Genomic DNA, 23,528 nt, shown 5'->3' with positions numbered 1-23,528 from the left:
TAGAGCTCGAGGAGGAAAAATATTGAAAAGGCATCGAAGAACAGAAAAAAAGTGAGGAAGAGAGATCATCGTCGCGGACCCTTTTGCCAAGTTGTGGAAGTCATGGCAGGGTCGCAGTTCGCCTACGTGCGCAACTTTGAGCTGCCAGATCCAGTGCTGCCCAATGTGTACATGGTGGTGCGCATCGATGGCAAAGGATTTCATCGGTGAGAGCGCGTTCCGAATCTCTGAGCTCCATCGGAAGCCATCCACGGCGAGCTGACTGGGATGGGGGCTTCACAGCTTCTCCGATGCGCACGACTTTGCCAAGCCAAACGACGGCCGTGCACTGGAGCTCATGAACGAGGCTGCGCGCCACGTCGTGCAAGCACTCAAGCCCGACGTCGTGCTGGCCTTTGGCGAGTCGGACGAGTACAGCTTCCTGCTCCGTCGGAGCTGCAGCCTGTACAAGCGCCGGGCCAGCAAGATCCTCACGCAGATCGTGTCGCTCTTTACGTCTGCCTACGTCTTTTGCTGGTCCGAGATTATGGGCAAGCAGGAGGAGCTGAAGTATCCGCCGACATTTGATGGCAGACTTGTGGCATACCCGACCGCAAAAGAGATACGAGACTACTTTGCATGGAGACAGGCCGATAGTGAGTCCTTCTTCTTGTAGCGCTTTCCCTCTAGTACAGTAGCTGACTTGGCCCGAACATCCAGCACACATCAACAATCTCTATAATACAACCTTCTGGGCGCTCGTCCATGCCGACAATGCAGATGGGCTCGGGGAACGGAGGGCCCACGAGACACTCAAGGGAACGGTGTCTTCGGAAAAGAACGAGATTCTATTTAGCCGCTTCGGCATCAATTACGACAAGCTCGAGCCCATGTTTCGCAAGGGCACGACGATTGTCTGGGGTGAGAGTACACCAGAGGAAGAGGCAGATGCGGAAGAGGACGCCGCCGCCGGTGCGGGAGAAGGGCCGATGAAAAGCCAGGAGAAGGAGAAGGGCAACAGAAGCAGAGGGGCGCCCGAGCTTCGAACGCTGCATGTAGATATCATCGGCAAGGAGTTTTGGACGGCGCCATCAGAACAACCTGGGCGAAGAGTCGAGAAGGCAGCACAGCACGGCGCGCATTCAGAAGGCACCGAGGCATGGCAGGACCCGAGGCGGGTATCCAGCTACCAAGGACTCGGCCTGAGAGCCCTCGAGAGATGAGCCAGAGGCAGGGCAAGGGGAACAGTAGTTTGCTATTAGATGTGTTTCTGATTTCGAGTGTGCTATAGTAGTGGTTATTTGTACTTTAAGATCCCTTCTCATGAGAAGTTGGGGTGAAGAGGAGGGATGATCGAGCCTTAATGTATTGTTGTACATGGTGGTGATGCTAAATCACGACTTAGTCAAGACGAGGATTTCCACTCTCCTCTCATCTTTACTCTACAGCTTGGTGCGGAGCGGCGAAGCAGAGGCAGCGGCCATCGAAGAGTGCTCACTTTGTCGAGGCAAAGACCGAGGTTGTTCCGTGGTCGGAGAAGCGAGCCAGAGCCATTTCGCCACGCAATCGACCAGCCCTTGGACCTCCGCGGCTGAATTGTGGGCGTGGACGCAGATGCGGACGCGCTCCTTGCCTTTTGGCACCGTTGGGTAACAGATTGGACGGACGAGAAAGCCATGCTCGACGAGGTGGGCCGCCAGCTCCCTTGCGCGGGGCGTCAGCAGGGGCACAATGGGCGAAGGACGCGGCACATGGTTGGTTGCTCTGCGTCGAACCGCTTGCGCATTGACAATGTCGACAGGAAGCTGCACATGGTAGGTCGAATCACGCTGCGCAGCGAGAGCCTCGAAGCCGTTGAGGAGGCGCTGAGTGTTGTCAAACGTCCTGTCGACGAGCTCCTCTCTGCTCCGCGGTACTTCTAGAATGTCGAGGGCGGCATGCACAGCATGTAAAATGGGATAGGGCAGAGCAGTGGAGAAGACCTGCAGACCCACGAAAGTCAGGATAGGGTGAGTAGCATGCAGGGAAAGGGACAACTCACGAGCGGGCGTGCATAGTTGATAAGGAATTGGCGCACGATGTGCGAGCAAAGAACGGCCGCTCCGGAAGTCCCGATGGCCTAATGGCAGAGACGGTCTCAGTGAGCCTTGAACAGAAGGCGTAAGGAGAGAGAGAATATACTCACCTTGCCGAAAGTCGCCAGCCGCACATCAATACGCTGCGAGATGTCCAGCTCGTTGCAGAGCCCAGCGCCCTGACGGCCGTACATGCCCACGCCATGGGCCTCATCCACAATGACGCATCTCTGCGAACGATTCAAGTGCGCATCGACGACGTCGACGAGGTCCTGCAGCGGGCAGAGGTCACCGTCCATCGAGTAAACGGACTCGACGGCCACGAAGACGTTGACGTCCTCGGACTCGATGCTGATGGCCCCGCTCGCAAGGAGGTGGCGAAGGTGGTCCATGTCGTTGTGGGGCAGCGAGATGCGCCTCTCTTTTCTGGTGCGGCTCGCTCGCATGCCGTCGTGGACGCTAGCGTGGACGAGCTCGTCGTAGATGATCCAGTCGTCGGGCTGAGGCAGCACGGCAAGGAGCGAGCTGTTGGCATCGTAGCCCGAGTTGAAGAGCAACGCCGTCGATGCACCCATGTGGGCGGCCAGCCTCCGCTCGAGCTGTAGACAGAATCGTTGGAGCTGGTGAGCAACATGGAAGAAGAACACAAGAGGGCAAAGGATGACTGACCCCTTCGTGTTCTGGAGAATTGCCGTCCAGAAGCCGGCTTCCTGTGCTGCCAAGCAATGGTTCATCGAGGCTCTCCATGCGCTTGGTGAATGCCCCTCGCACGCCCACATGCCGAGCGAGGCTCAAGTAGTCATTCGACGAAAAGTCGGACAGTGCGGTCGGGCCTCGCGTCTGGAAAGTCGTGAGCCTTCGCAGGGTGCCCCTCTGCTGCCGCCTGTCCAGGCTCGCCTGCAGTTGCTTCTCGAGCATCGTGGTGGTTGCGAAGGGGGGGGGGGTCAGATCGCGGAGCTTTGGTGGCGAAGGTTGGCGGCACACAGGGCGGATTTATTCAGGACATCTTGCGGCCCAACAATGTGACCGACGGACCTTGGACACCGTAGTAGTAGCGCAGCAGCAGTCCAAATGTTCACCCACCCACCTTCTTCCAGGTTTCCTTTTCCCGTGTCCCTCCCTCTTTTTTCTTTTTTCCCCCCTTCTCGTGTGATTCAGTCTGTTTTCGTGCCTTGGCGTGGCTGACCTTGGTTGTATCTTCTTCTCCGAATTTAAGACCGCACACATCCCGTCCGTGCGCGCGCGCGTCGTTTTTCGGGTATCTTTGATCGCTCAAACAACGCACTCAACGCGATGCTGCCGCGAGAGGGAAAAAACGCTCAGTCTGCAATGGCGGCGGCGGCGGCGGAGGAGGCCGCAGCAGCAGCAGCAACAGCAGCAACAAAGTCGGAGCCGATGGCGGTGGCGGCAAGTCACACAGGTACAAGACCAGTATCTGATGAGCCAAAGGTCAAGGCACGGCTCCACTACTTGGGACCACCAGGGACCTATTCGCACCAGGCCGCCCTGATCATCGCACCGCGCATTGTCCGACGGAGACGAAACGGCGAGCCATCGAGCGACGGGGACGATGTCGTCGCCCCTCTTTTGTTCCCAGCGCCGACAATTGAGGCCGCGTTTCAGGCTGCCCTCAACGATGACCGTAGGCTGGAGGCCAACCGGGTGGAGAAGCAGGAGCCGGAGCAGGAGCGGGAGAAGCAGGAGCGGGAGAAACAGGAGCGGGAGAAGCAGGAGCGGGAGAAACAGGAGCGGGAGAAGCAGGAGGGATACTACGCCGCGAGGAGGGCGACGACGACGACGAGAAGCCTGGCGCTTCTGCCGTACGAAAACAGCACCTATGGCCCAGTCGTGGATACCTACGACATCCTTGCAGCTCCGTCCACCTCCAGCAGCCTCTCCGTCATCGGCGACATTCTCTTGCCGGTCTCGCACTGCCTCCTCGTCTCGCGCGCTACGCACGGCGCCCTTAGGTCCCCACCGAGTAGCGACTTCCCACACGAGACAGACGGGCAACTGCGCCTCGAGGATCTAACTCAGATTCGCAAGGTGTACAGCCACGGTCAGGTGAGTGATAAGGCGCAGACAGACGATCCCCTTGCACCGTGTGATGGAACAGGAGGGCGCTGACGACCAGTCGGAAAAACTCCCAAAAAAAATCTCACCCACCAAAGGCGCTCGGACAATGTCGGCGTTTCCTAGACGCCTATCTACCTCAGGCCGCGAGAGTCGCCGTCGATTCTACCGGCGATGGTGCCGTACGGATCGGAAGTGGCGGTGGAGCGGCCACTTTTGAGGCTTGCATCGCCTCAGAGGTGTGTGCCCGGGACGAGATCTATGGCCTGTCTATTGCTCGTCGCGCGATCCAGGACCGCTCCGGTATGTGACTCTCTCTCTTCATCATCAAAGGCGCATGTGCAGATCGGACTGACCGGGAATGAGAAATTACAGACAACACGACACGCTTCCTCCTTATCGAGGCGACTGACGGCCTAGAAGCTGATGTCAGCAGCACACTCACAGTCCTGCCCCGTTCGAAGCCACCGCCTTCGTCAAGCAAGTCTCCGCCACAGGGCAATGACGCAGGAAACGTGCCGAGGAAGACCGTTCGAGCCATTGTACGCATCGAGACAACTCTGGCTGTCGACGGAGGCGGCTTCCTGCAGGACTGGCTTTATCATTGCAGGGACAGGACAAAGCAGCAGCAACCGCAAGAAAAAAACTCGAGGGCAACGGCTTGGGCACGCAAAATCGATCGTGTCGTGCCCAAAGTCAGAGAAGAGGATGAAAAAGATGGGGGGCTGTCGATGAACGACGGGAGACAGCGTGGAGAAGGGTCGAGCTGGCCATGTGTTTACCTTGTCGAAATGGAGGCGAGAAACGTCTTGCGTAGGGAGGATGAAGAGGGCTCTCACCTGCGCCAAGGAGGCGGCGAAGAAGGAGGCGATGATGGCTCACAAGGAGCTTATAACAGCGACGACGGGTGGGACTCGATCTCGAGTGCCCTGGACATCGCCTATCGCACTTCGGATCCACTCCCATCTGGCGAGAAAGTCAGACGGCTGGGCGTCTGGCAGAGTTCCTAGAACGACCGATCCTTCGTCCGTAGAAGGCAGGTCGATAATGTGTACAGTATAATCACCGCAACATCTTCATCTGCTAGATCACAATATCATGTCAAATCCGGCGCACAAAAGCGACCGAAAAGATACATTGTTGTTGCATTGTGAGAGGGCTATAGTACAGGTTTATGAGGTGGTGGAGCCGGCCAGCTTCCATCGGTGAAACTCGCTCTCGCCAAATCGCAGCAGGCTCGTGGTCCCACAGTCATTGACGGCCACAATGACATTTCTCCGGCCGGCCTTGAGAGGCGGAAAGACGTTGGGAGAGCGAGGTCCGCCGCCTGGACGTCTTCCAGCGCCGTAGCCGAGTCTCCGGTAAGACGAGGCCACTGGGCGAGCGCCAGGTGGGAGAAGGGAGAAGATGGTCGTGAGGAGACGAAGGAGTCGGAAGAGCCTTACTCGGAGAGCTTTCCGCGCAGCAGCGAGCATTCCAGGGTCGGCACTAGCACTCTTTGTCGGCTCTTCTGCCGAAGCTGGCGCCGCTGTGCTCCTCTCTGCAATCGCCTTTTTCCTCTTTGCTTCTGCCGCTGCCGCCATCTTCTTGACGGCACCTCGCCCGTAGCTCTCGTCGTTTCGCTTCTTTTGCATCGCTGCCCTCTTCTTCTCTTCTTCGTCCTCCTCTTCGTCCTCTTCCTCTTCCTCTCCTTCATGGCCAGTCCCTCGGTTCTGGCTCGGCAGCGGTGGCAGCTGCGCATACAGCTCTCCGAAACCCCTCCCGCTCAGCAGCGAAGTCTTTTGCGCATCCATCACTGCAATGCGGAATTCTGGCAGTGGAGGATCGGTGCGTTTATAGTGCGTTGCAGGTCTCCAAGCGTAGAAACAGATCTCTGGCGCCTCGAGCTTTTGTTTGTCTGCCTTTCTGGTGGGCTCGTCACCGTGGAAAGGTCGGTCATGGCCACTTGGAACGATTCGGAGACGGTCAAATACGGCGTCATAGCTGTCCCATCGTCCTCCTGTGATGCCCAGAAGACCGCGACTTGTTGGAGCCTGTGTCCTCTTTTCGCCGAGATTATTACTGCTCTTGTTTGTCATTAGGACGCTGTATACTCGGCTACGGAGCCACTGCAGAAGGGCGAGGAGCCATGCCGATATGCTCTGTACGCCGTGATAGCTTGCCTGGAAGATGCGACGTAGAGGATAGAACAAGAGGTCGAAGATGGTCACGAGTCGCAAGGGGTGCTTCTTGTCAATAAGAATGCCCTTCGCGGCCAGCTCTTCCTCCTCTTCTGCATCCTGCTCTTGAGAGTCTCGCTTCTTCCGTCGAGCATCCGCAGCGACCCTTCGAAGCTCATCGACGATCTGCACGCGCTGCACAAAGTAGCCGAGCCGCTTGAGGTAGGCGTAGAGCTGGTAGCGTTGTCGAGTGTTGCCATCGGTGTCCAACATGGTTGCGAATGCCTGCTGCACCGTCATGGGTATCCACTGGGTGTCCTTGGAATCTGTCTCGTCATCATCGCTGGTGCTCTGCTCCTGCACGACATCTGCTGTCTTCCCATCGATTCTGATACGGCATTCGAGGGCACCGCGTTCGATGAGGTAGAGAGCCTCTTCGGGGAACAGTTCCAGCCGCACCCTCGTCTTTGGGTAAAATGTATCTTGCTTTGTAACGCCCGCACGCTTCGAAGTCTCGCCATTGCTGCTTGTCAGTTGCGCCAGATCCTCGTCACGCCCATCCTCCAAAACAAAGACACGATGGCTGACGCCCATGGCGTTGAGTACTGTGCCCCTGGCCGTATGCACGATCGCTCGTTTCAGCAATGGCTCCCAAGTAGCGACGGAGATGCTCTTGCTACGAGCATTCTCTTAACTTAATCAGCTCGATTCTGCAGAAATACACTGCACAAGTCGACCGCAGACCACTCACCTCCCCGTCTTCCTCTCGGTGCTGATGACGTCGAACATTGCGCTCCTACTCGCCTCGAGAGCGCGGCTCTGCGCCACGAACCCAGTCGGCTCGAAGTCCTTTTCGCCTCTCTTTGGGATGCTCATCGGTGCGTTGGCCCCTGCTCCGCTGGACGCGCCCTTGCGAGCCAATGAGGCAATCAGTCGGTAGTCGGGCGCAGCCTCGTCACCCGAATCCTCGTCGTCACCTCCCTCGACGCCGCCGCCGCCCGCTGAAGGACCCGCCTTGCTTCCCTTTCCCGGCTTAAGCCCCTCATCCTCATCGACTGCACCTACCACAACAGCCGGTGCAGGCGCAGACGGCGCATCTGGGTCAGGTGCGAGGTCCGTCATCGTCTCTTCCTCTCTTCTCGTGGTTGCTTGTCGCGAAAGGCAAATCTTAAATTTTCTTCGTGGAGGGCTCACAAAAAAGAAAGGGATCCTTCACGTGTGCGTCACTGTCGCACTCCGCCTCGATGGGCGATGATGAAGATGACCGGCCGAGGCGAGGCAACCTGCTCTTTTCCGGATCGACTGAGGTGGAAGGGCATACGGAGGTAGAAATCCACGTCATAGATGCGCTCGCAAGTCTCATTGATGCGTTGCCGCGCGTATCTCTGTCCTCTGAACCAATTCGCAAGCCTTGGGACGCGGGAGGGAACAACCATGACGGTGAAGGCGACAGCAATGGCGACAGCGCAAATACGCCCGCGAGAAAACGTATGAAACCAGAGCAACGCTTTGGAATCAATGTCGACAAAATGGTCGATACGGCTCATGCAGAGCTGTGCAGAGCATGGAAAGGACCGTGGCTCACAGCGAGATCAATGGACAAGGTGCATGTACGCCAAGACAAGATTGGGTCAGAGACAACGCCCTGGGCCGATCTCGAGGCGGCTCAGTCACATGATGAGACAGGTGCGGCTATACTCTTCTCAACGTCAAGTCAAGGAAGCTGAACGGAAGCTTGCAGGCATGATCCACAAGTTCGTCTTCAACAATAGCGAGCAAGAATACGATGTCGACCGGGTCACACTGGCTCCTCGCTCTGGGTTTCTCATCACCAATCTCCTCCGGTCTCAACTGCAGCTGCCCGAGGGTTGGATTGGTGTAGTCGAGCATGGTGAGGTCGCGGTGTCGAAGAAGCGAGGAGAATATCTTGCCAACTGAAGTACCTTCAGCGCGTCAACATCCAGCCTCGCTCGTCCTCGTTGATCCACCGTACCCAAACATGTCGGCCTCGAGGCTGCAGCAGGGGAAGAGGGAAGCGTACAGAACCGTTGATGATCTCTACGACCTCTGGAAGATGGTACCAGCGGTGGAAACGCTCATCGGGCAAGACACTCTGGTGGGATGCTGGGTGACAAACCATGTGAGGCTGATGCTCCTGCTGGTTCGAACGATGACGCTGATATGGACACACACAGGCCAAGGTACAAGCCTTTGTCCTCGAGAAGCTCTTCGATGCGTGGAAGCTCCAACATCTGGGGCAGCTCGTCTGGGTCAAGGTCACGTCGGGCGATGCTGCCGAGGGAGGAGGCCAGCTCGTTGTCCCTTTGCAGAACAGAGCCGGGCGCAAGCCGTACGAGATTCTACTTTTGGGTCGTCGCAGGCCAAGCGCGGATGAGAATAAGGGCAAAGAGAAGGGTGCCATGGTTCATATGGTGGCTGGCAGCGTTCCTCTAGACCACAGCCGCAAGCCTGATGTCACTGGTGCGTGTCCGTATCAGCTGAAGATGGCCCCTCCTATCTCCGTAGACAGACCTGCTGACTCCGTTGGTCTCTACCTGCAGACGTCTTAGGCCCTATGCTGCCAAAAGAGAGACCGCTCAACGTCTACGACATTTTCGGACGCACAGCTCTGCGTGGGCCCGTATCGAACTCGGCAAGAGACCAAAAAGGAGTGGAGGGGCATACTGCAGGCTCGTTTGTGAGCATTGGCAACCAGGCCTGCCTCTTTAATGAGATAGTGTAGCGCAAGCACGATAAGACGCCGTCGACCCTAAGGCGAAGGGAAAACCTTCTGCGCGCTAGCCAGCTTGTGAAGATTAAAAAACTGTTCGAAGCTTCGCCATCGCTACTAAGTCAGCCGTGGCGCCCGTGTGAAAGATTCAAATGACGGGTGCGTGCTGCGAGGAGATAAGAAGACAAACGAACAACGTTCTCAACCATGCAGAAGTGGAGCAGTGAGGCACGCTGGAAAGAGCCGTGTGTCATGCATGAAAGCGTATCGATGACGAGCACATCATCAGAATATATCGATCCAAGAAGTGCAGCTCTGCCTGGTGGCTTTGCTTTTGCCGTGGAAGCTGCAGCTGTGATCGTCAGCGGGCCTTTCTTTTTTTTTTTCCCTATTCACTACTGTGTCTACCACTTTTGCTTGTTTGCCCCTCTTGTCTCGCGCTCGATCTGTGCGGTTGTGACAAATACCGACGCGGGCCTCTCTCTCCACATTCGGAAACTAATCAAAATGCCGTTTGAATGCTCCCCCTATGGTTGCGCACCAGGCAAAACCGTGGGGTAAATAGAAGGAAAAGAGTATCAATTTGCAACGATAGGCTTTCATTTGATTCCCTTAACTTTTACTATTTTCCTTTTCAACGAACGAAGGGGCAAAATCGCAAAGTCAAAAGTTGAAAGGCGGCGATGAGGAGGGGGCGGCGTCCATGCGACTGAGAGGGGGCTTGACGTATGCGGTGTTGTTGACGTCGACCGCGGCTCCTCCATTATTGCGCATTCAACTACTGCCACCACCATCCTACAACCTCATCTCCAGCCGCGCATCACGCCCTTCATTCTCACTCACTCTCTCTCTTCCTGGAACCTCGCCAGGCCTTCATTTCAATCGTCGGGACCTCCTTTCCGGCCTTCGAGACTTTTCGTTCACCCGGCCGGCCAAAAAGAGACGCGCCCAATTTACGGGACTGGCCATGACGCCGCTTCCCTTTCCCTCTGGCGGTGAGGGCCAGGAGGACAATATGCGCATCGACATACCGCGCGAGGGCGATGCGCCCGCCGTCGCCAGCCACAAAAAGGGCATCCAGCCCCTCGCAACAGCCTCGTCAAACAAGGACGAGGTTGCGATTCCGCCGAGGGGCAGCAGTGCGCCAAACACGTGGCATCACCACCCAAGGCAGCCGCTGGCTAGCAGCGACTCGTACTTTCCCAGCACACCGGGCTCCTCGGCACAGGTGCAGTCACAGCAAGCGCCACGGACCCCTGGCGGTGGTCTCCGGGGTCACTCGAGGCAAGCGAGCGTCGCTTCGTTGCAGCAGCAGCAACAACAGCAGCAGCAGCAACAGCAGCATCATGCTACGCTCTCGCGCAAGCAGGGTACCAACATGAGTCTCAGTCTGAGCGCAGGCGGGCTCCCCTCCTCGTCGGACCTGGCCTTGAATCAGCAGCAGGCTGATGGCGAGATGGGCGATTTCCCCAGCTTTGGAGGCGGACCTCCCAGTCCCAGCACGCTGACCGACATCATCCTGGGCTTGCACTCCACCCTCTACGGAGGAAAGCGCTTGCCCGAGGAGGTTCGAGAGATGGTCCAACGCTATTACGACTACGATGCAGGTGGGTTCCTCTTTGGCTTTAGTTACTTTTTCTTCGCTGCCCAATGCTGACCGGTGCCGTCTTTCTGTTTTCCTCCAGTGTTTGAGTCGCCGCTCCTGTCTGCGCACGGACGAGAAGAGATCGCTAACCAGTTCATCATGGCCTTCGCCCTGCCTGGCATGGATGTGTGCTCAGAGTTGCGAGACGTCATCTGCAGCGACTTTGAGTTCGATGGCACAAGAGCCGGCATCATTGACCAGACAATCAGCGTCACATTCCTGCCCTCCATCTTTGGTCCATCGTCCTACCGGTCAAACTCAGGCCCCGGCTCGGGTGCTGCTGCCGGTTATGGCGGTGGCGCAGCGGGCGCGGGTCTCGGCGAGAAGGGGACAGGGTACGACTACGCGAGGGGCTCGGCCACGCCGGCCTACACGCTTCACTCTGGCGTCACGCCGCACCCGTTTGCCAACTACGGCGCCAGTGCCGTGCCAAACTCACACATTGGCCAAGGTTCCGCATTCTCGCGCTTCGGTACCCATCCCCATTCACCCACGACGCCCTACAGCCTGTCGAGCATGTGGGGCAATAGCCGGCCACACACGCCCGGCTGGGGCTCATCGGCGATGCGGCCCTTGTCCTCGACGGCACAGGTGCGGCGTGCGAGTACACCGCCCAGCGTCAATGGCGACGACGAAGCTGGCGTCGACAGCGGCGCATCAACAGTTCTGGCCACCAACGACGGTGCACTCCAATCCAACTTTGTCCATGCTGATCAGAGCGACGGCGGACAGCTGGCCAGGCCGGCAATGCCCTCGGACGCCCTCGTGCCTCACTGGACCCACTCGGGAGGACTGGGACGCGAGAGTGTACGAGCCATCATCTGGGGTCTCTTCCATCCTCGCGCCGTCCTCAAGAATCTCTGCACGATCCATCTCCGCCTCATGAGCCGTCTCGAGTTCAATGACGCCGGCATGATCGTCCGCCACGAGGACACCTGGGGCCTGCGCGAGACCATCGAGGGTACCATTCCCTTTGCTTCGGTCATCTATGCGCTCGAGAGGAGAGTTGTTGGATTTCTGTGCTCGTACGCCATTGGAAAGGGCTTCCGTCTCTCGTCTGCCCTGTCGAGGACCGTTGCCCCCGCCAGTGGCCGGTACGACTCATCTGATGAAGAGTACCACTCCAACGCAAACGATGCTGCCCGAGCGCTCCTCCTTGGCGGTGGCGACCCAGGCAGCAGCCAGTTCAGCCGTCACAACAGCATCTCGGAAAAGGCCGGACATAGCCGTCAATTCACCTCGTCTTCAGCCTCCTTCTTCCAGCAGCCTCACCTTCACCGTTCTAGGGCCACGTCGCCCACGCGACACCACCACCACAACAGCCACCATGGTCCTCGACACCATCAGCACCGATTCGGTCCTCAGACGCCGTATTCGGCAGGTGGTCCCTACGCGACGACAGGGACGCGCTCGAGGGCCAGATCGCTGGTGGGCGCCAACTTGAGATCCTCGTCCTCGTCCGACAACCTCTACCTCTCCTCGTCGAATCTGGCCCACCACAATGGCATCACGACGCCCGGCGGCACACCAATGATGGCCGCCGCAACAGTGTCCGGCGCTGGTGCCTATGGCGAAAGAGAGCGCGGCGCATCGCATACGGGCGCCATGGCCGATGTCTCGGGTGCTTCTTTCCCGCCCGACAGCGGCGCGCGATACAAGAAGAAGGGCGAGGGTGGGAGGACAAATTCGGCGCCTGCGAGCCACTACGGTGACGTACAGCTCCCCGACGACGCCGGCAATCCCCTTCCTGCCGACCTAGTGCCCAGCTCCGCATCCTCGACATCTTCAACGGCGGCTGCCGTTGAAAAGACAAAGGCGCCCGATCAGGACTTCTGAGTTCGCACGTCCGCCCTTATCTCCTATCTCTGCTGTTACTCGGTCAGCTTGTATTTCTCATGGCAAACCTACTTTCACGCAATGGAACAGCAACCGCTGAGCTCACATAGACAACAAGTTGGATGACAGTAATTGAGGGTGATCGCTATTACTATGATGATGTTTGGCAAATTTACATTGATGATGTGTACGAGATTGAGAATGCCACAATCAAGGTGACTTTTCGACAGTGCTGATCCAGGCAAGCCTCTCAGCGAGGCTTGTATCCTCGCCCTTCGTCTCGGTTTCGAGGCCCACGCTGCAGAATGTGTCCTTGAATTGACGATTGGCGAGTGGCCAAAGGGTCTTGAGAATCTGCCTCGCCTCTCTAGCCTCCTCGTCGTCATCGCCGGCGCCTTTGTCGCGCACCTTCCAGACATGATGCGCAACGCTCCGCAGTGCCCACTGCCACATGAGTTCGTTGCGAGTTTCGTCGATTGCATTGGGCCCCTTTGTGAATGACTCGACGAGAATGGAGACCATGGCTCTCACAACTTCCCTATCTTCCTCGATGCCATCCTTGGACTTCGTCTTGTCCTCCTCCTCCGCGCTCAGACCATCATCCTCGTCCTGACCCTTGCGCTCTCTGCTCTTGCCCGAGACCCAGTACGCCAGAGGCTCGACGTATCTACCTTCAACCCCATCGCCACACTTGAGCCCCACGCTCTTCAAGACGTGTCGATAGTCATTCAGCAGCAGCCTCGAATACGGCCTCTCCCTGTCTTCTCCCTGGCGCGGCTCGAGCAACGCTGGCAAGAGGATGGTCCTGGCGAAGTTGTCGTCGCCAAACGAGGCCGAATCATAAAGACCCAGCAGGTCCGTGTACAGCTGGTAGAAGGAGTTCGAGGACGGCCACTGCGCTTTGCAAGTCTCCTCGATCTCTTCGATTGTACCGCCCTCGCCGAAGAAATAGGACGTCGGGGATGGTACGAAGTGCTCAAAGAGAGCGAAAAGATAAGTCGAAATCTGCGGATCTCTGAAAAGGTCTCTCCCGGTAAGAAGGCCCGTCGGCTTCGGCTTCCCTACCGAAGAGGCCTTGTCCGTCGACGATGCCGCTCCGTCATTCTTGTCCGCGTCTGCCTCGAGCAGGAAAACTTTAACAATACCGAGGTAGACATCTGCGACTGTCGGCTGGGAGAGCTTCCCAAGTCGGTCGGTCGAGAAGGAGATCGATGGACTCTGCGCAAAGATGCTCGTCGCTAGCTTGACCGAAGCTTGGACGATGCCTCGCTCGTTGACGTCCCAACCCCAATCTGCAGGGAGCGCGTCCATCCGGTTGAGCGAAGCGCAGGTGCCGCTGTGCAACAGATCATCGAGCGCCATCATCGGCCAATCTTTCCGCAGTGGTAAGCCTCGAATTGGAGATTTCCACAATGGTGCGCCCGAGAGAGGATCCTTTTCGTCGGTTTCCTCCTCCTCGTCATCACCTGTTCTCTCTTGATGAGCGTCAAGAAGCTCGTATCGTTTTGTCGAATGAGGAACGAGAAGAGTATTGGTGCGGAGAAGCTGAGACGAGATCGTCTGTCGCGGCGCCATTTCCAGCTTTGGGTCCACACGTAGCGACTCGAACCAGAATGGTCGGATGGCATGAATCGCGTCCTGCAGAGAGGGATCGACGCGAGGCAGCGCTTCCCCAATTATGTATCTCGCTATTTTCTCATCTCCTTGGCCCAATCTATAGAGCAGCGCGAGGAGAAGTTGTATGCCAGTTTCTTGCGCTTCGGTCTCGGGAGGCTTGTCACCCGTGCTCTGTGTCCCATCGAAAATGACGTCCGCGCAAAAGCTCGTGAGGTGTCTTGCGAGGTCTGGTACGTCGACGTCATCTCTTATCAAGGCGCTCCAGAGGCGGTTGTCTCTTAGGAGGGTGTGTACCGTCGCATGCATTGCAAGGTCTGCCCCTCGCTGGATGCGTTTAGCCAGACGGAAGATAAAGTGCGCGCCTCTTGCCGATCTCGCAATCTCTCTCATGTCTGAAAGCTCCTCTTCTGCAACTAGCCCCGGAAGGGCCTTGGCGCCGGTTGCCATCTCTTCCGACTTACGGAGTTGCGAGCAGCGGTCTCCGAAGAATGTGGACGCTTGGCAAATTGTAGGCCACAGATTCTCCGTAACAGTCGCGATCGTCGTCTTGCAGGCGGCATCGTCGTACTTCTGAGCCGCAATTAGCCACTCGTCAAGGAGCTGTGCCGCACTGGCAACCAAGAGGAACGTGTCGACCGTCCATTGGCCTCTCGATGCTGCACTAGTGGAAGCACTCAAGCGTATAACGTCCCTCCCGACCTCCCACCACTCGGCGACCTGAACCCATCTGATGTCGTGATGATTGACGGTCTGGTGAGGATCCTGTGCACACACGATCCAGATGCTGAGCAGGTCGAGGGCCAGTGCGCGCGTGTACGCATCAGAGCTGAAAGACGAAGAGGGTGACGCCACCCACTGCAGTAGAGATGCAACGATGGAGGGGACCTTTGAGGCGAGGTCCGCGCACATTCCATACCGACTCAGGCATGTGTAGATCTCAAGGGTGAGGTTGAGCAGATTGAGGCTAGGCTGATGGTGGTCCGAAGGGAGCACGGCGAGGAAGCGAAGCAGAGCTTCAATTTGGCCTGTTGTAACGAGAGCATGAGCGACTTCTCGATCGGCTCGGACAAGGTTCAAAAGGAGGCGCAGCGCGGCAGCATCGGGCGCGGCATCCCCCTTGGCCCCCTTCGCTAATGGCCACTGTCTCTGTCGAATCGCAGCCGAGATGACTGCATCAACGAGCCCCTTATGACTGGCCACGGCGACAGCCATCTTGCGACTTCGTGTCGTGACGTTGACAAGTATCGACAGGGCGTGGCTAAGTTCTGGGGCAGAAAGTGGCGTTCCAGCAGGCGATGCAATGACGCTCATAACAGTCTTGATCACGTCGAAGACTTCAAGAGCATCACGTTGCTCTTCCTTTGAGGGTTTATCGAGACTGTCCTGGACGATCGACCCGGTCCTTTCGCACAGTCCATTCGTTATGCATTTGTCGGCACAGAACCAAGCCACGGATCTGACGCTCATGTGACGATCCTCGAAGTTCCACGAAGCGAGTCTCAATGCCCTCGCAAAAGCGTTCGCCCCACGTATCTCGCAGTGGATCTCGTTGTCGCGCTGCAAAGAAGACTGAAAGATGACGTGGCCAAGAGTGCGGAGAGCGATGGTGCGTTGTGACCGATTGGTGCTTCGGGCCAGGTGAAGGAGCTCCTCAACGGTATACCCGGCCTTGTCCTGCTCCTCGCCGTGATGATGCAAGCCCGATAGCCTGCTCTCATCTGTCGGCAAGACTTCATCATCGATAGGCCGGCCATCAAAGCCGAAGCGCCTGCCACCTCTCGACACTGCGTCGCGAGCATCGTCTTGAGTCCATTGGAGCGAGGCAGGGACCGTAGCCGGCTCCTCGGGAAAGAACCGTTTCCGAATCTCCTCTGGCGTGTCTTCGCCTTGTGCATCCTGGAAGCGGACTCTGTTGTTTGATTTCTCGCCTGGCTGCTTCTGTACCACCGTGGTCGATTGCTGCCCTATTCTCCTTCCCTTGTCGACTTTCTCCACGCGCTCTTCAGCCCTTCCTAGGAGCTCTTGCTTATCTGCCTCCTCTTTCTGCGAGGACCCTCGACTCCTCGCCATGAGCAGGTCGAGCACACCAGGTCCCAACGAGTCTCCGATTTCCTTAAGCTCGGCCTCGACCTCTTCACGGGACATCTTTGCGACCTTTTCCTCATTTTCTTTTGATATCTCCGCGAGCATTGGATCGGCTGCGCCAGTGGCACCCTTTGAGACTGCTGAGGCTGATTGTCCCACTGTGCTCGATGGCAGGGTGGGCTTAGTCCTCGATGGTGGTACCCCTCCTCTCTTCTCGAGCATCTTCCTCCTAAATGCCGACATGGGCTTCCCATCCTCGTCCAGCCATACATCGCCCTCATCACCACCACCTCCAGCAGGTACAGCGGTCGCGCCTTGGCGTTCCCTCTCCAGCTGTCTCTTTTGCGCAAACCTGCTCATTTTCTTCTTTTCGCTGCTCTCTGCTTCTGAGCGACTGATACCACGCCGTTCCTGGATCGTGCCAATGAGAGGTGCACCGCCGCCCGAACCCGCTGATCCACCGGGCCCTTCCTCTTCCGCCGAGTCGTCTGCGCCCTGAGTAGCGCCGGCCAACGAAGCGGCCAAGTCGATCCTCACCGTCTTCTCCTTCATCGCACTACCCCGCTCTTGAGGTGCCTCATCGACATCACGACGCAGCGCTCTCGTGGACTCCTTTGGCCTCCTCCTCTCCTTCTCGATCTGCCCGGACTCGCCAGCCTTGCCAATTATCGGCGGCGCAACATCCCTGAATGCCCGCGCGGCAGGCTCATACGTCGGCTCGCCGCCCTCATCGACGTCCGCGCCACCATGCAAGCTGCGCAGCTGCGTGCCCGGACCATCTTCTCCCACGCCCTCGCCCTCCCCCTCCTCGCCCTCGGAACTGACCCGGTCCTCGTCGGACCCCGCAGGATCGGGAAGGTCCTCCAGGACGGGCCGGATTTGTTGACGAAACATGCTCGCCTGCCTGCGACAGACACTCCCTCTCGGCCTGCCTTGGACACCTCGAGCTCTTCTTTTGGACTAGGGTGTGGTCCGATGTTGCACCCCGTCGCTTCTTCTTCGGTGGAAGTTGAAAGGCACGCAACACATGCACACACCGCGAGAAATAAAAAATTGGAAGACGAACCAAAAAAAAAGTTCAACTTGCCCGGACGGTGGGAGGGTGGAGGCTTCTTCTGTCAAGGCACTCTCGTCCGAAAATTCTTGAGGGCGCCGACTCTTCAAATTGTCCATTGTGTGCATCATCATCTTTCAAAAGCCAGAGAAAATGCGCAATGAGGTGTAAAGGACATCCAGTCACTGAATAGGCGATGAGAAATGCACGAGAAAGAGAGAGAATGAAGAGAATGAGAAGAGAAAAGAGATGAATGGTCATACAAAGAAAACATGAGTGAGAGAGGAACAACACAAAAAAAGTCTTTTAAAGTCTACAACTCCTTTCTACTGCGCGCTCCCAGTCGTGAAGCCGCTTGCGTCTGGGTCGAACCACTCGGTGCCCTCAATGCCTGCCGACTCGTCAGCCTCGAGGAGCTTCTCGTCATTGGAGTTGCTCAAGGCTGCTGATTCATAGACAGACATCCGCGAAACCCTCTCAGCGGCAGGCAGCGGCGGGGAATAGGATCCAGTGGCTGGCGATGGCTCCTCTTCCTCCTCGCCATAGTCCGACGACGAGGTGGTGCTTGATGCCCACCGCCGGTGCGCCTGATCGTGATCCGGCTGCGCGCCGTCATCACGGTCGTGTCCGTTGCCAGCGTCGACATCTACGTTGGGCACCTCTCCGTGCTCCTTCTCTTCCTCTTCTTCCTCCGCCACCTCTTTGACTGGCGCAGGCTCAGCGTCGGTCACGGAGAATCCAGTAGCCGTTGACAGGCGCGCATCTCGTAGGCTCGTACGGCCACTCGTGATGCTGTCTCGTGCGGTTCCGACGCTGTCATGGCCGCCCGTCGTCCGGCGCTCTCGACGACGCGTAGTCCGGCTCTCGCGTGTCGCCGAGGAAGGCGTACCGCTAGCGGCACCTCCTCCTTGCAGTTTTGCCAGCATCGCCGCTGCCTTGTCCGAGGGCGTTTCGTCAGCCGCAGCGCCCATGCTCTCGTGGCCTGTTGCCGAAGTAGCCGAGGTTTCACCGTCGAGGCTACCAGCAAGACCACTGCCTCCGCTTGCATCGCCCGAGATGTTCGACAGCTCCGCCGCTGCGTGGCCCGAGGCAGACCCTGACGCGCTGGCCCTTGCTCGACCAGCAGCTCCCCTCTCCCTCTCTCTCGCTTTCCGTTTGCCCTTTGGCGTCCCGCCGCCCTTTCGCAAGTTGCCCAGCAGCGTCTCGAGGACGGCGCTGTCGTCGACGCCCGCCTCCTTTCTCGCCAGTGCCTCGAGCCTGTCCTTCTCCCTCTCCTCGGCAATGGCTCTCCTCTTGGCTTCGGCCGCTCTTTGCTCAGCAAGTTTGACATTGTCGACCTTGACCTTGCGGTAGGCCGTCTGGAATTCCCGAAAGATGCCAAAGAAGTCCTCGGTGCGCATGGGCTGCTGGGCCGGGAAGCCTCGGCGGTGCGGGGCAGGGCCCTCGCCAAAGTAACGCAGCGCATCGACATAGGTCCGCTCGGTGAACTGAACCTGGTCCGACAATCGAGACAGTTCGTTGTGCGTCTCGTTGAGGAAGGGCAGCATGAGCTTCGTGTAAGGATCTTCGAGGCGGTCCTCGGACTCATCGAGGAATCTATCGAGTTCCTTTTTGTGCTGAGTCGACCCAGACTTGAGCTCGGCAAGGTCTCGCTTGAGGTCCAGCAGCTGAACACGGCAGGCTTCGCTCGGCCTCTCGAGCTCGTCGAGAAAGGCTTCCGTCTCGGGGAAGCACTTGTTGATCGACCGCTCGACAAAGTGGAGCAGCGTGGTGCCGTCCGAGGCCTTTGTGTCGACGAGCTTGTTAATGCTGCTGATCTTGAACCCAAAGGCGCCACCTTGGACACCCGTCGAGTTGAGGAAGTTGCCCATCATGAGAATGAGACCCAGGAGTTTCGCGAAGCTCTGCGCCTTCACCAAATCCTCGGAACCCTCTCGGATCTTGGTGGACCCTTCCTTGACGAGGTCGTATGCTTCCTTGTACTTTGTCATGTAGAGCAGGCCCTTGACCTTCTCCTTGAGATGTGGCACCGTCATGAGCAGCACCACCAGCCGGTCGGCAGGGTGCAACAGCCGGAGTTCCTCGTCGGACGCATTTCGGTACTCGCCCAGCTGACCCTTTGTCTCGCTCTCGGGGTAGTGGCGCAGGAGCTCGGTGAGGAAGCTCTGGTCCAGCACGGCCTCGTTGCAGTTGACAATGTGGTGGGCCACCTCTTCTGGCGTGGCGTGCTTGGCGCCCGTGAGGCTGCTCTTGACACGGCGAAGGACCATCTCGATGCCTTGCCTCGTCTGCAGGCTGAGGTGCGTCTTGAACTCGACCTTGTCCTTCTTTGCCGCTGCAGTGACCCGCTTGGCCGCCTGCTTCGCCTTAAAGTCCTCTTCCATCTCTTCGAACATGCCCCCTTCTTTGAGCAACCTCACCACTTCCTCTTCGTTGGCAAGATTGTGGCCCCAGACCGTCTCGGCTGCATGTTGAGGCGTCAGCTTGTCCCACTGCAGCTGCTTCATGCGGCCCTTTGCCTGCTCCAGGACTTCCTTGCGCGTCGACATGGTCGTTGGGACGAAGCCCATCGGCGGCGCAGGCGGCGCATGCGTAGGCCCCGCTGGTCCAATGTGGCTACCAAAGCTGTTGCGGACGTCGAGCATCGAGTCCCGCGATGGCGTGGCATCCTGGCCCTGCTGGAGCCGCGCAAAGGACTGTGGCGTCGCTGGCGTGGCTGACATGAATCCAGCCGAGCCAGGGGCCGGCGGTGGTGGAGGGGGAGGAGGCGTCGCAACATCCGATGGCGGTCTTGATGATGACGCCGATGAGAAAGCCGATCCGCGAGCCAGGCCAGCAGACATAGGAGGAGGAGGTGGTGGTGGTGGTGGCGGCGGCGGTGGCGGCGGGGCGCCCATGGCTCCTCCTGGCCCTGGTGGAGGCGGTGGAGGAGGAGGAGGAGGGGGCGGTGGCGGTCCCATGTCTCCCTGTACGCCCCGGGGATTACTCGTCGAAGTAGACAGATCCCTCCTCTTTCGGATCTCGTCCAGGAACGTAGGAGGACCATCGGCGACAGGGGGTGGTGGTGGCGGTGGCGGCGGTGGGGGAGCGCCCGACGCGTCATCAACCTCGGAGGGCGACTCGCCGTCCTGTGCTTTTCGCCGCCTCGTCTGCCTGGCATCAGTCATGCGGCTCTGCAGCTCGGTGTTCTTGGCCATTCCAGCGGCCAGCGTCGCTTGGATCTTCCACTTTGCGGCTTCACTCGTAGGATCCAGATCCGAGTCCGACTCGGTCTCCTGGTCCGAGGCAGCCAGTTGTGACGGTCGGTGCGCCTTTGAGGAGCGCGACTTGCGTCTGACCTGGGTGGAGATGCGCTTCCTTTGCTCTTCCTCGCTTTCCTCTTGGGTAATGGTCTCGTCTGCAGCTTCGGTGTCATCCTCCTCTTGAATCTCCTGTCCCGGCTTTTGGCCTTTCTTGGGCGCATTAGCCTCAAGCTTTCGGATCGTCCTCGCCCGCTCCATCTGCCGCTCGAGCGCGTCGACCAGCTGCTGGCGGTCCATGTTGCCACGATTGGCAGAGAGCATCTCGGCGTTGCCCTGTGCTTCTCGCAGCATTTCGTATAGCTCCCGGATCTGCACCTCGAGAGCGACGACACGATCGATGTAGCCCTTCTCGAGGTCCTCCATCTCTCGCTGTGTCGCATTGGTATTCCCTCTCGCAACATCGAGGTCCTCTTCGAGGTCGGCAAGCTGTTGTTGCAGCTTGCCCACCAGCCCTTCGCTCGCTTCGCCCACCTGGGCCTCGAGCCGTCTTCTCTCCTGCTCGGCCATTCGCGTTTGCAGCCGGCTCTCCTTGAGCTCCTCCTTGATCCGGTTCATCTCATCCTGGTCAGAGAAACGAGCCAAGACGTTGTTGACCGAAGTGCCGAGGAGCGATGTCATGTCCGACCCTTCGACTGCGCCCTTCCGGTCCATGACGACCGACGTGACGAGCGAGTCGATGAGCTGGTAGTAGTGCACGAGCGAGTCGCCCTCCTGTCGAATCAAGAGAAAGTGCTGGAGGGCAGACAGGAAGAAGTCGTATGCCCTCGAGCCAGACACTTTTTCGACGATGGCTTTGAAGACGTCGACGGGATCGCTCATGTCGGTCAAGACGTCCTTGTTGAAGGACTCGACCACGTCTTCGTGATCTGCCTCGGCGCCACGCTCAAAGACTAGGATCTGCTTGTCCAGGTCCGGATTCTTGAAGGCACGCATCTTGATGAGGATGCGCTGCAGGCCGCTGGCCTCCATCTGGTTCCTGAGGTGCACCCGAACCTCGAATTCGGTGGCGATGTTGGCGTCCAGGATGGCATTAATGAGGAACATGTTGTTGAGTGCATATTCGTTGAGCGACGACTCCTGCTGGCCCAATACGCTCAACTTTCTGACCTCGTCCGAAGCTCCCACTTTGCTTCCCATCTGCCCTCGCCCATCAATGGTCTGTTCCAGCACCCTGAACCACGCATCGAAGCGGCCGTGGTCGCCGGTAAAGGTCTTGAGCCCATCAAAGCCCCGCAGGACCAATCGATGGCCTGCTGGGCTCTGCCAGTGGCACAAGAAGAGGAGAATGTCGGCCGCCTGCTTTCTCGTGGCCAGATGAGACGATATAATTGAGTGGACGATGCCACCAATGCATTTGCTGTTGGCCATGGCGTCGTTGGCGCCCGGCTTGCTATTGAAGAGCGATCGGAACGCCTTGAGCGTCTCGTACTCGAGGGCAACGTCGTGCTCGGTCCTGCCCCCCTTTTGCTGCAAGCCCAGCAGGAAACTCGAGAGGACCGGGGTGCCCTTTGCTTCGACGAAGCTCTGGATCCACCCCATGGCGCATGTCCGGAGGGTCACGGCGAGGCTCTCGATGTGCTTGGTCGTGACGGTGCCGTCCATGAACTTCTTGATGTAGAACTCGGGCGAATTGCGCGAGATGACGGCCGTGCCCGCCTGGCCGCTCGACCCGGCCTTTTCTCGATTGGTGTGCTCTGCCAGCTTGTCGTTGTAGACAAGCTGCCACTTCTTCTGAATAGTAAAGTTGTTGAGCATATTCTGCTTGGCCTTTTGCTCGTATTCGTCGGAAAAGTTGCCGCCAGCGGGCGCTGCTCCCACAAAGTCTCTCTTGCTCATCAGCTCAGCAAACATTCTCTCGATGACGGCCTCGTCCTTGGGCATCTCGAGGTGAAAGCCCTCGTCTCCACCGGCAGAATATCTGGGATGGGTGCCCGATGGGTGGGGCACATGGTGGTGAATGACATGTTGAGTTGAGTCGCGATTCAGGCCCGGAGGCTGCTCTGCATTCGACCACAGCATAGGCTGGCCGATTGAGGCTGCCGAGGCCGATGCTATTGACATGCGATTGAGAATCTCGGACGTCATGGTGGGATATCGAACGGACCCTGTTTCGCTCGAGTGCTGGCTCGAGCCTGTGTAGCGGGATGTCTTATTGCTGTTCCCATTCGGACCCAAATGCAGTCCATAGTCCGTGGCTCCGTGACCCCGCGAGGAGCTGCCGCCCGAGGGTGCACGTCTGTGTGAGCGCGGAGGCGATGCTCCAAAGTCGTCAGTGTTACCCGAGCCCGTCGACCGGAGCGGATAGCCGCCATTCTAATGGGCCCATCGTCGGGAGTCAGTTGACTTGATAGCCGTTGTTAAGCCCATACTTCTCAACTCACGAGGGTATTACCACCGCTGCTCAGATGTGGGTTGCCACTGGGCGGTCCAATGTTCATGCGAGGCCCGCCAGAGCCAGAGCTGGTGCCAATGACCTCGGCCAGGCTCTGGTTGGCGCCGCTGCTCGACGACAGACCATAGCTTGCCTCGCCTCCCGTGCCCTGGCGGGTTCTCCTCTTGCGTCCGAACAGGCTGTCCATCGCTTCTCATCCACTCCCTCCGCTTGCTCCTCCCTACACAGGACTTCTGAAGCGTTGCGCCAAGTCGCGTCGTCGCTCGGCCCACTTGAACAAAGGAAATAAGAATAGAAAGAAGCTGTAGATCGCGTCGAGGGTGGGGAGAGTCGCCTCCCTGCACGCGAAAGCAGTCGTCTACGCAGTCGTTCTAGGCGCAGTGAACCCCGCTTGTCGTAGTCGTCGTTGTTGCGAATATGCTCCCCGGGGCCTGGACCATCCGCCAATGGTCAATGGCCTGCATAAGGTAGCGCTTGTAGCGGGTGTTGAGCAAGCAACAGTCGAAAGATTAGGCTTTCGGCGCACCTCCTTGCCCTAAGCTCCAGGTGTGCTCGCGTGGTGTAGAAACACGTGACGTGC

General features: G+C 58.3%; 8 protein-coding genes across 8 annotated transcripts; 4 read left to right on the top strand and 4 right to left on the bottom strand.

Moving 5' to 3' along the window:
* The first annotated feature begins 66 nt into the window (after nt 1–66).
* FA10DRAFT_276016 (tRNAHis guanylyltransferase) lies at nt 67–1,286 on the top strand. The gene is made up of 3 exons (XM_025523300.1): nt 67–206; nt 283–635; nt 700–1,286. The coding sequence occupies exons 1-3, from the start codon at nt 103–105 to the stop codon at nt 1,200–1,202; spliced, it is 960 nt and encodes a 319-aa protein (XP_025375683.1). The 5' UTR covers nt 67–102; the 3' UTR covers nt 1,203–1,286.
* Nucleotides 1,197–3,159, bottom strand: FA10DRAFT_164281 (PLP-dependent transferase). The gene is made up of 4 exons (XM_025518180.1): nt 2,724–3,159; nt 2,165–2,653; nt 2,021–2,098; nt 1,197–1,961 (listed from the first exon to the last, which is right to left on the bottom strand). Exons 1-4 carry the CDS (start codon nt 2,970–2,972, stop codon nt 1,422–1,424), a joined length of 1,356 nt encoding a protein of 451 aa, XP_025375682.1. The 5' UTR covers nt 2,973–3,159; the 3' UTR covers nt 1,197–1,421.
* Nucleotides 3,160–3,256: 97 nt separating this feature from the next.
* FA10DRAFT_268676 (PDT-domain-containing protein) lies at nt 3,257–5,253 on the top strand. The gene is made up of 3 exons (XM_025522424.1): nt 3,257–4,118; nt 4,226–4,430; nt 4,503–5,253. Exons 1-3 carry the CDS (start codon nt 3,384–3,386, stop codon nt 5,135–5,137), a joined length of 1,575 nt encoding a protein of 524 aa, XP_025375681.1. The 5' UTR covers nt 3,257–3,383; the 3' UTR covers nt 5,138–5,253.
* Nucleotides 5,249–7,444, bottom strand: FA10DRAFT_280997 (hypothetical protein). The gene is made up of 2 exons (XM_025523659.1): nt 7,038–7,444; nt 5,249–6,962 (listed from the first exon to the last, which is right to left on the bottom strand). Exons 1-2 carry the CDS (start codon nt 7,406–7,408, stop codon nt 5,300–5,302), a joined length of 2,034 nt encoding a protein of 677 aa, XP_025375680.1. The 5' UTR covers nt 7,409–7,444; the 3' UTR covers nt 5,249–5,299.
* Nucleotides 7,445–7,464: 20 nt separating this feature from the next.
* FA10DRAFT_164285 (hypothetical protein) lies at nt 7,465–9,117 on the top strand. The gene is made up of 5 exons (XM_025518181.1): nt 7,465–7,972; nt 8,028–8,177; nt 8,236–8,426; nt 8,482–8,773; nt 8,848–9,117. The coding sequence occupies exons 1-5, from the start codon at nt 7,531–7,533 to the stop codon at nt 9,027–9,029; spliced, it is 1,257 nt and encodes a 418-aa protein (XP_025375679.1). The 5' UTR covers nt 7,465–7,530; the 3' UTR covers nt 9,030–9,117.
* Nucleotides 9,118–9,698: 581 nt separating this feature from the next.
* FA10DRAFT_268673 (hypothetical protein) lies at nt 9,699–12,656 on the top strand. Its single transcript, XM_025522423.1, has 2 exons — nt 9,699–10,624; nt 10,703–12,656. The coding sequence occupies exons 1-2, from the start codon at nt 9,985–9,987 to the stop codon at nt 12,496–12,498; spliced, it is 2,436 nt and encodes an 811-aa protein (XP_025375678.1). The 5' UTR covers nt 9,699–9,984; the 3' UTR covers nt 12,499–12,656.
* FA10DRAFT_164258 (hypothetical protein) lies at nt 12,604–17,254 on the bottom strand. The gene has a single exon (XM_025518179.1). The coding sequence runs from the start codon at nt 17,092–17,094 to the stop codon at nt 12,709–12,711; it is 4,386 nt and encodes a 1,461-aa protein (XP_025375677.1). The 5' UTR covers nt 17,095–17,254; the 3' UTR covers nt 12,604–12,708.
* A 100-nt stretch (nt 17,255–17,354) lies between these two features.
* On the bottom strand, nt 17,355–23,435 carry FA10DRAFT_268672 (hypothetical protein). Its single transcript, XM_025522422.1, has 2 exons — nt 22,938–23,435; nt 17,355–22,869 (listed from the first exon to the last, which is right to left on the bottom strand). Exons 1-2 carry the CDS (start codon nt 23,133–23,135, stop codon nt 17,581–17,583), a joined length of 5,487 nt encoding a protein of 1,828 aa, XP_025375676.1. The 5' UTR covers nt 23,136–23,435; the 3' UTR covers nt 17,355–17,580.
* Nucleotides 23,436–23,528: the final 93 nt, after the last annotated feature.

The sequence above is a fragment of the Acaromyces ingoldii genome (genome assembly GCF_003144295.1).
Source record: "Acaromyces ingoldii strain MCA 4198 unplaced genomic scaffold FA10scaffold_5, whole genome shotgun sequence".
Classification (NCBI taxonomy): domain Eukaryota; kingdom Fungi; phylum Basidiomycota; class Exobasidiomycetes; order Exobasidiales; family Cryptobasidiaceae; genus Acaromyces; species Acaromyces ingoldii.
Note: the sequence above shows the minus strand (reverse complement) of the source record. Positions and strands in the feature narration are given on the sequence as shown.

What these genes read in the sequence shown, in the direction of transcription:
- FA10DRAFT_276016 (XM_025523300.1), top strand. Translation starts at nt 103, where the DNA reads ATGGCAGGGTCGCAGTTCGCCTACGTGCGCAACTTTGAGCTGCCAGAT. An exon ending in GATGGCAAAGGATTTCATCG is followed by an intron (nt 207 to 282) that starts GTGAGAGCGCGT and finishes GGGGCTTCACAG; the next exon opens with CTTCTCCGATGCGCACGACT. An exon ending in TGCATGGAGACAGGCCGATA is followed by an intron (nt 636 to 699) that starts GTGAGTCCTTCT and finishes CCGAACATCCAG; the next exon opens with CACACATCAACAATCTCTAT.
- FA10DRAFT_164281 (XM_025518180.1), bottom strand. Translation starts at nt 2,972, where the DNA reads ATGCTCGAGAAGCAACTGCAGGCGAGCCTGGACAGGCGGCAGCAGAGG. An exon ending in ATTCTCCAGAACACGAAGGG is followed by an intron (nt 2,654 to 2,723) that starts GTCAGTCATCCT and finishes TTCTGTCTACAG; the next exon opens with CTCGAGCGGAGGCTGGCCGC. An exon ending in TCAACTATGCACGCCCGCTC is followed by an intron (nt 1,962 to 2,020) that starts GTGAGTTGTCCC and finishes GTGGGTCTGCAG; the next exon opens with GTCTTCTCCACTGCTCTGCC.
- FA10DRAFT_268676 (XM_025522424.1), top strand. Translation starts at nt 3,384, where the DNA reads ATGGCGGCGGCGGCGGCGGAGGAGGCCGCAGCAGCAGCAGCAACAGCA. An exon ending in AGGTGTACAGCCACGGTCAG is followed by an intron (nt 4,119 to 4,225) that starts GTGAGTGATAAG and finishes CACCCACCAAAG; the next exon opens with GCGCTCGGACAATGTCGGCG. An exon ending in CGCGATCCAGGACCGCTCCG is followed by an intron (nt 4,431 to 4,502) that starts GTATGTGACTCT and finishes GAGAAATTACAG; the next exon opens with ACAACACGACACGCTTCCTC.
- FA10DRAFT_280997 (XM_025523659.1), bottom strand. Translation starts at nt 7,408, where the DNA reads ATGACGGACCTCGCACCTGACCCAGATGCGCCGTCTGCGCCTGCACCG. An exon ending in ACCGAGAGGAAGACGGGGAG is followed by an intron (nt 6,963 to 7,037) that starts GTGAGTGGTCTG and finishes GAATGCTCGTAG; the next exon opens with CAAGAGCATCTCCGTCGCTA.
- FA10DRAFT_164285 (XM_025518181.1), top strand. Translation starts at nt 7,531, where the DNA reads ATGGGCGATGATGAAGATGACCGGCCGAGGCGAGGCAACCTGCTCTTT. An exon ending in TCAGTCACATGATGAGACAG is followed by an intron (nt 7,973 to 8,027) that starts GTGCGGCTATAC and finishes GGAAGCTTGCAG; the next exon opens with GCATGATCCACAAGTTCGTC. An exon ending in GCCTGATGTCACTGGTGCGT is followed by an intron (nt 8,774 to 8,847) that starts GTCCGTATCAGC and finishes CTCTACCTGCAG; the next exon opens with ACGTCTTAGGCCCTATGCTG.
- FA10DRAFT_268673 (XM_025522423.1), top strand. Translation starts at nt 9,985, where the DNA reads ATGACGCCGCTTCCCTTTCCCTCTGGCGGTGAGGGCCAGGAGGACAAT. An exon ending in CTATTACGACTACGATGCAG is followed by an intron (nt 10,625 to 10,702) that starts GTGGGTTCCTCT and finishes GTTTTCCTCCAG; the next exon opens with TGTTTGAGTCGCCGCTCCTG.
- FA10DRAFT_164258 (XM_025518179.1), bottom strand. Translation starts at nt 17,094, where the DNA reads ATGTTTCGTCAACAAATCCGGCCCGTCCTGGAGGACCTTCCCGATCCT.
- FA10DRAFT_268672 (XM_025522422.1), bottom strand. Translation starts at nt 23,135, where the DNA reads ATGGACAGCCTGTTCGGACGCAAGAGGAGAACCCGCCAGGGCACGGGA. An exon ending in GCAGCGGTGGTAATACCCTC is followed by an intron (nt 22,870 to 22,937) that starts GTGAGTTGAGAA and finishes TGGGCCCATTAG; the next exon opens with AATGGCGGCTATCCGCTCCG.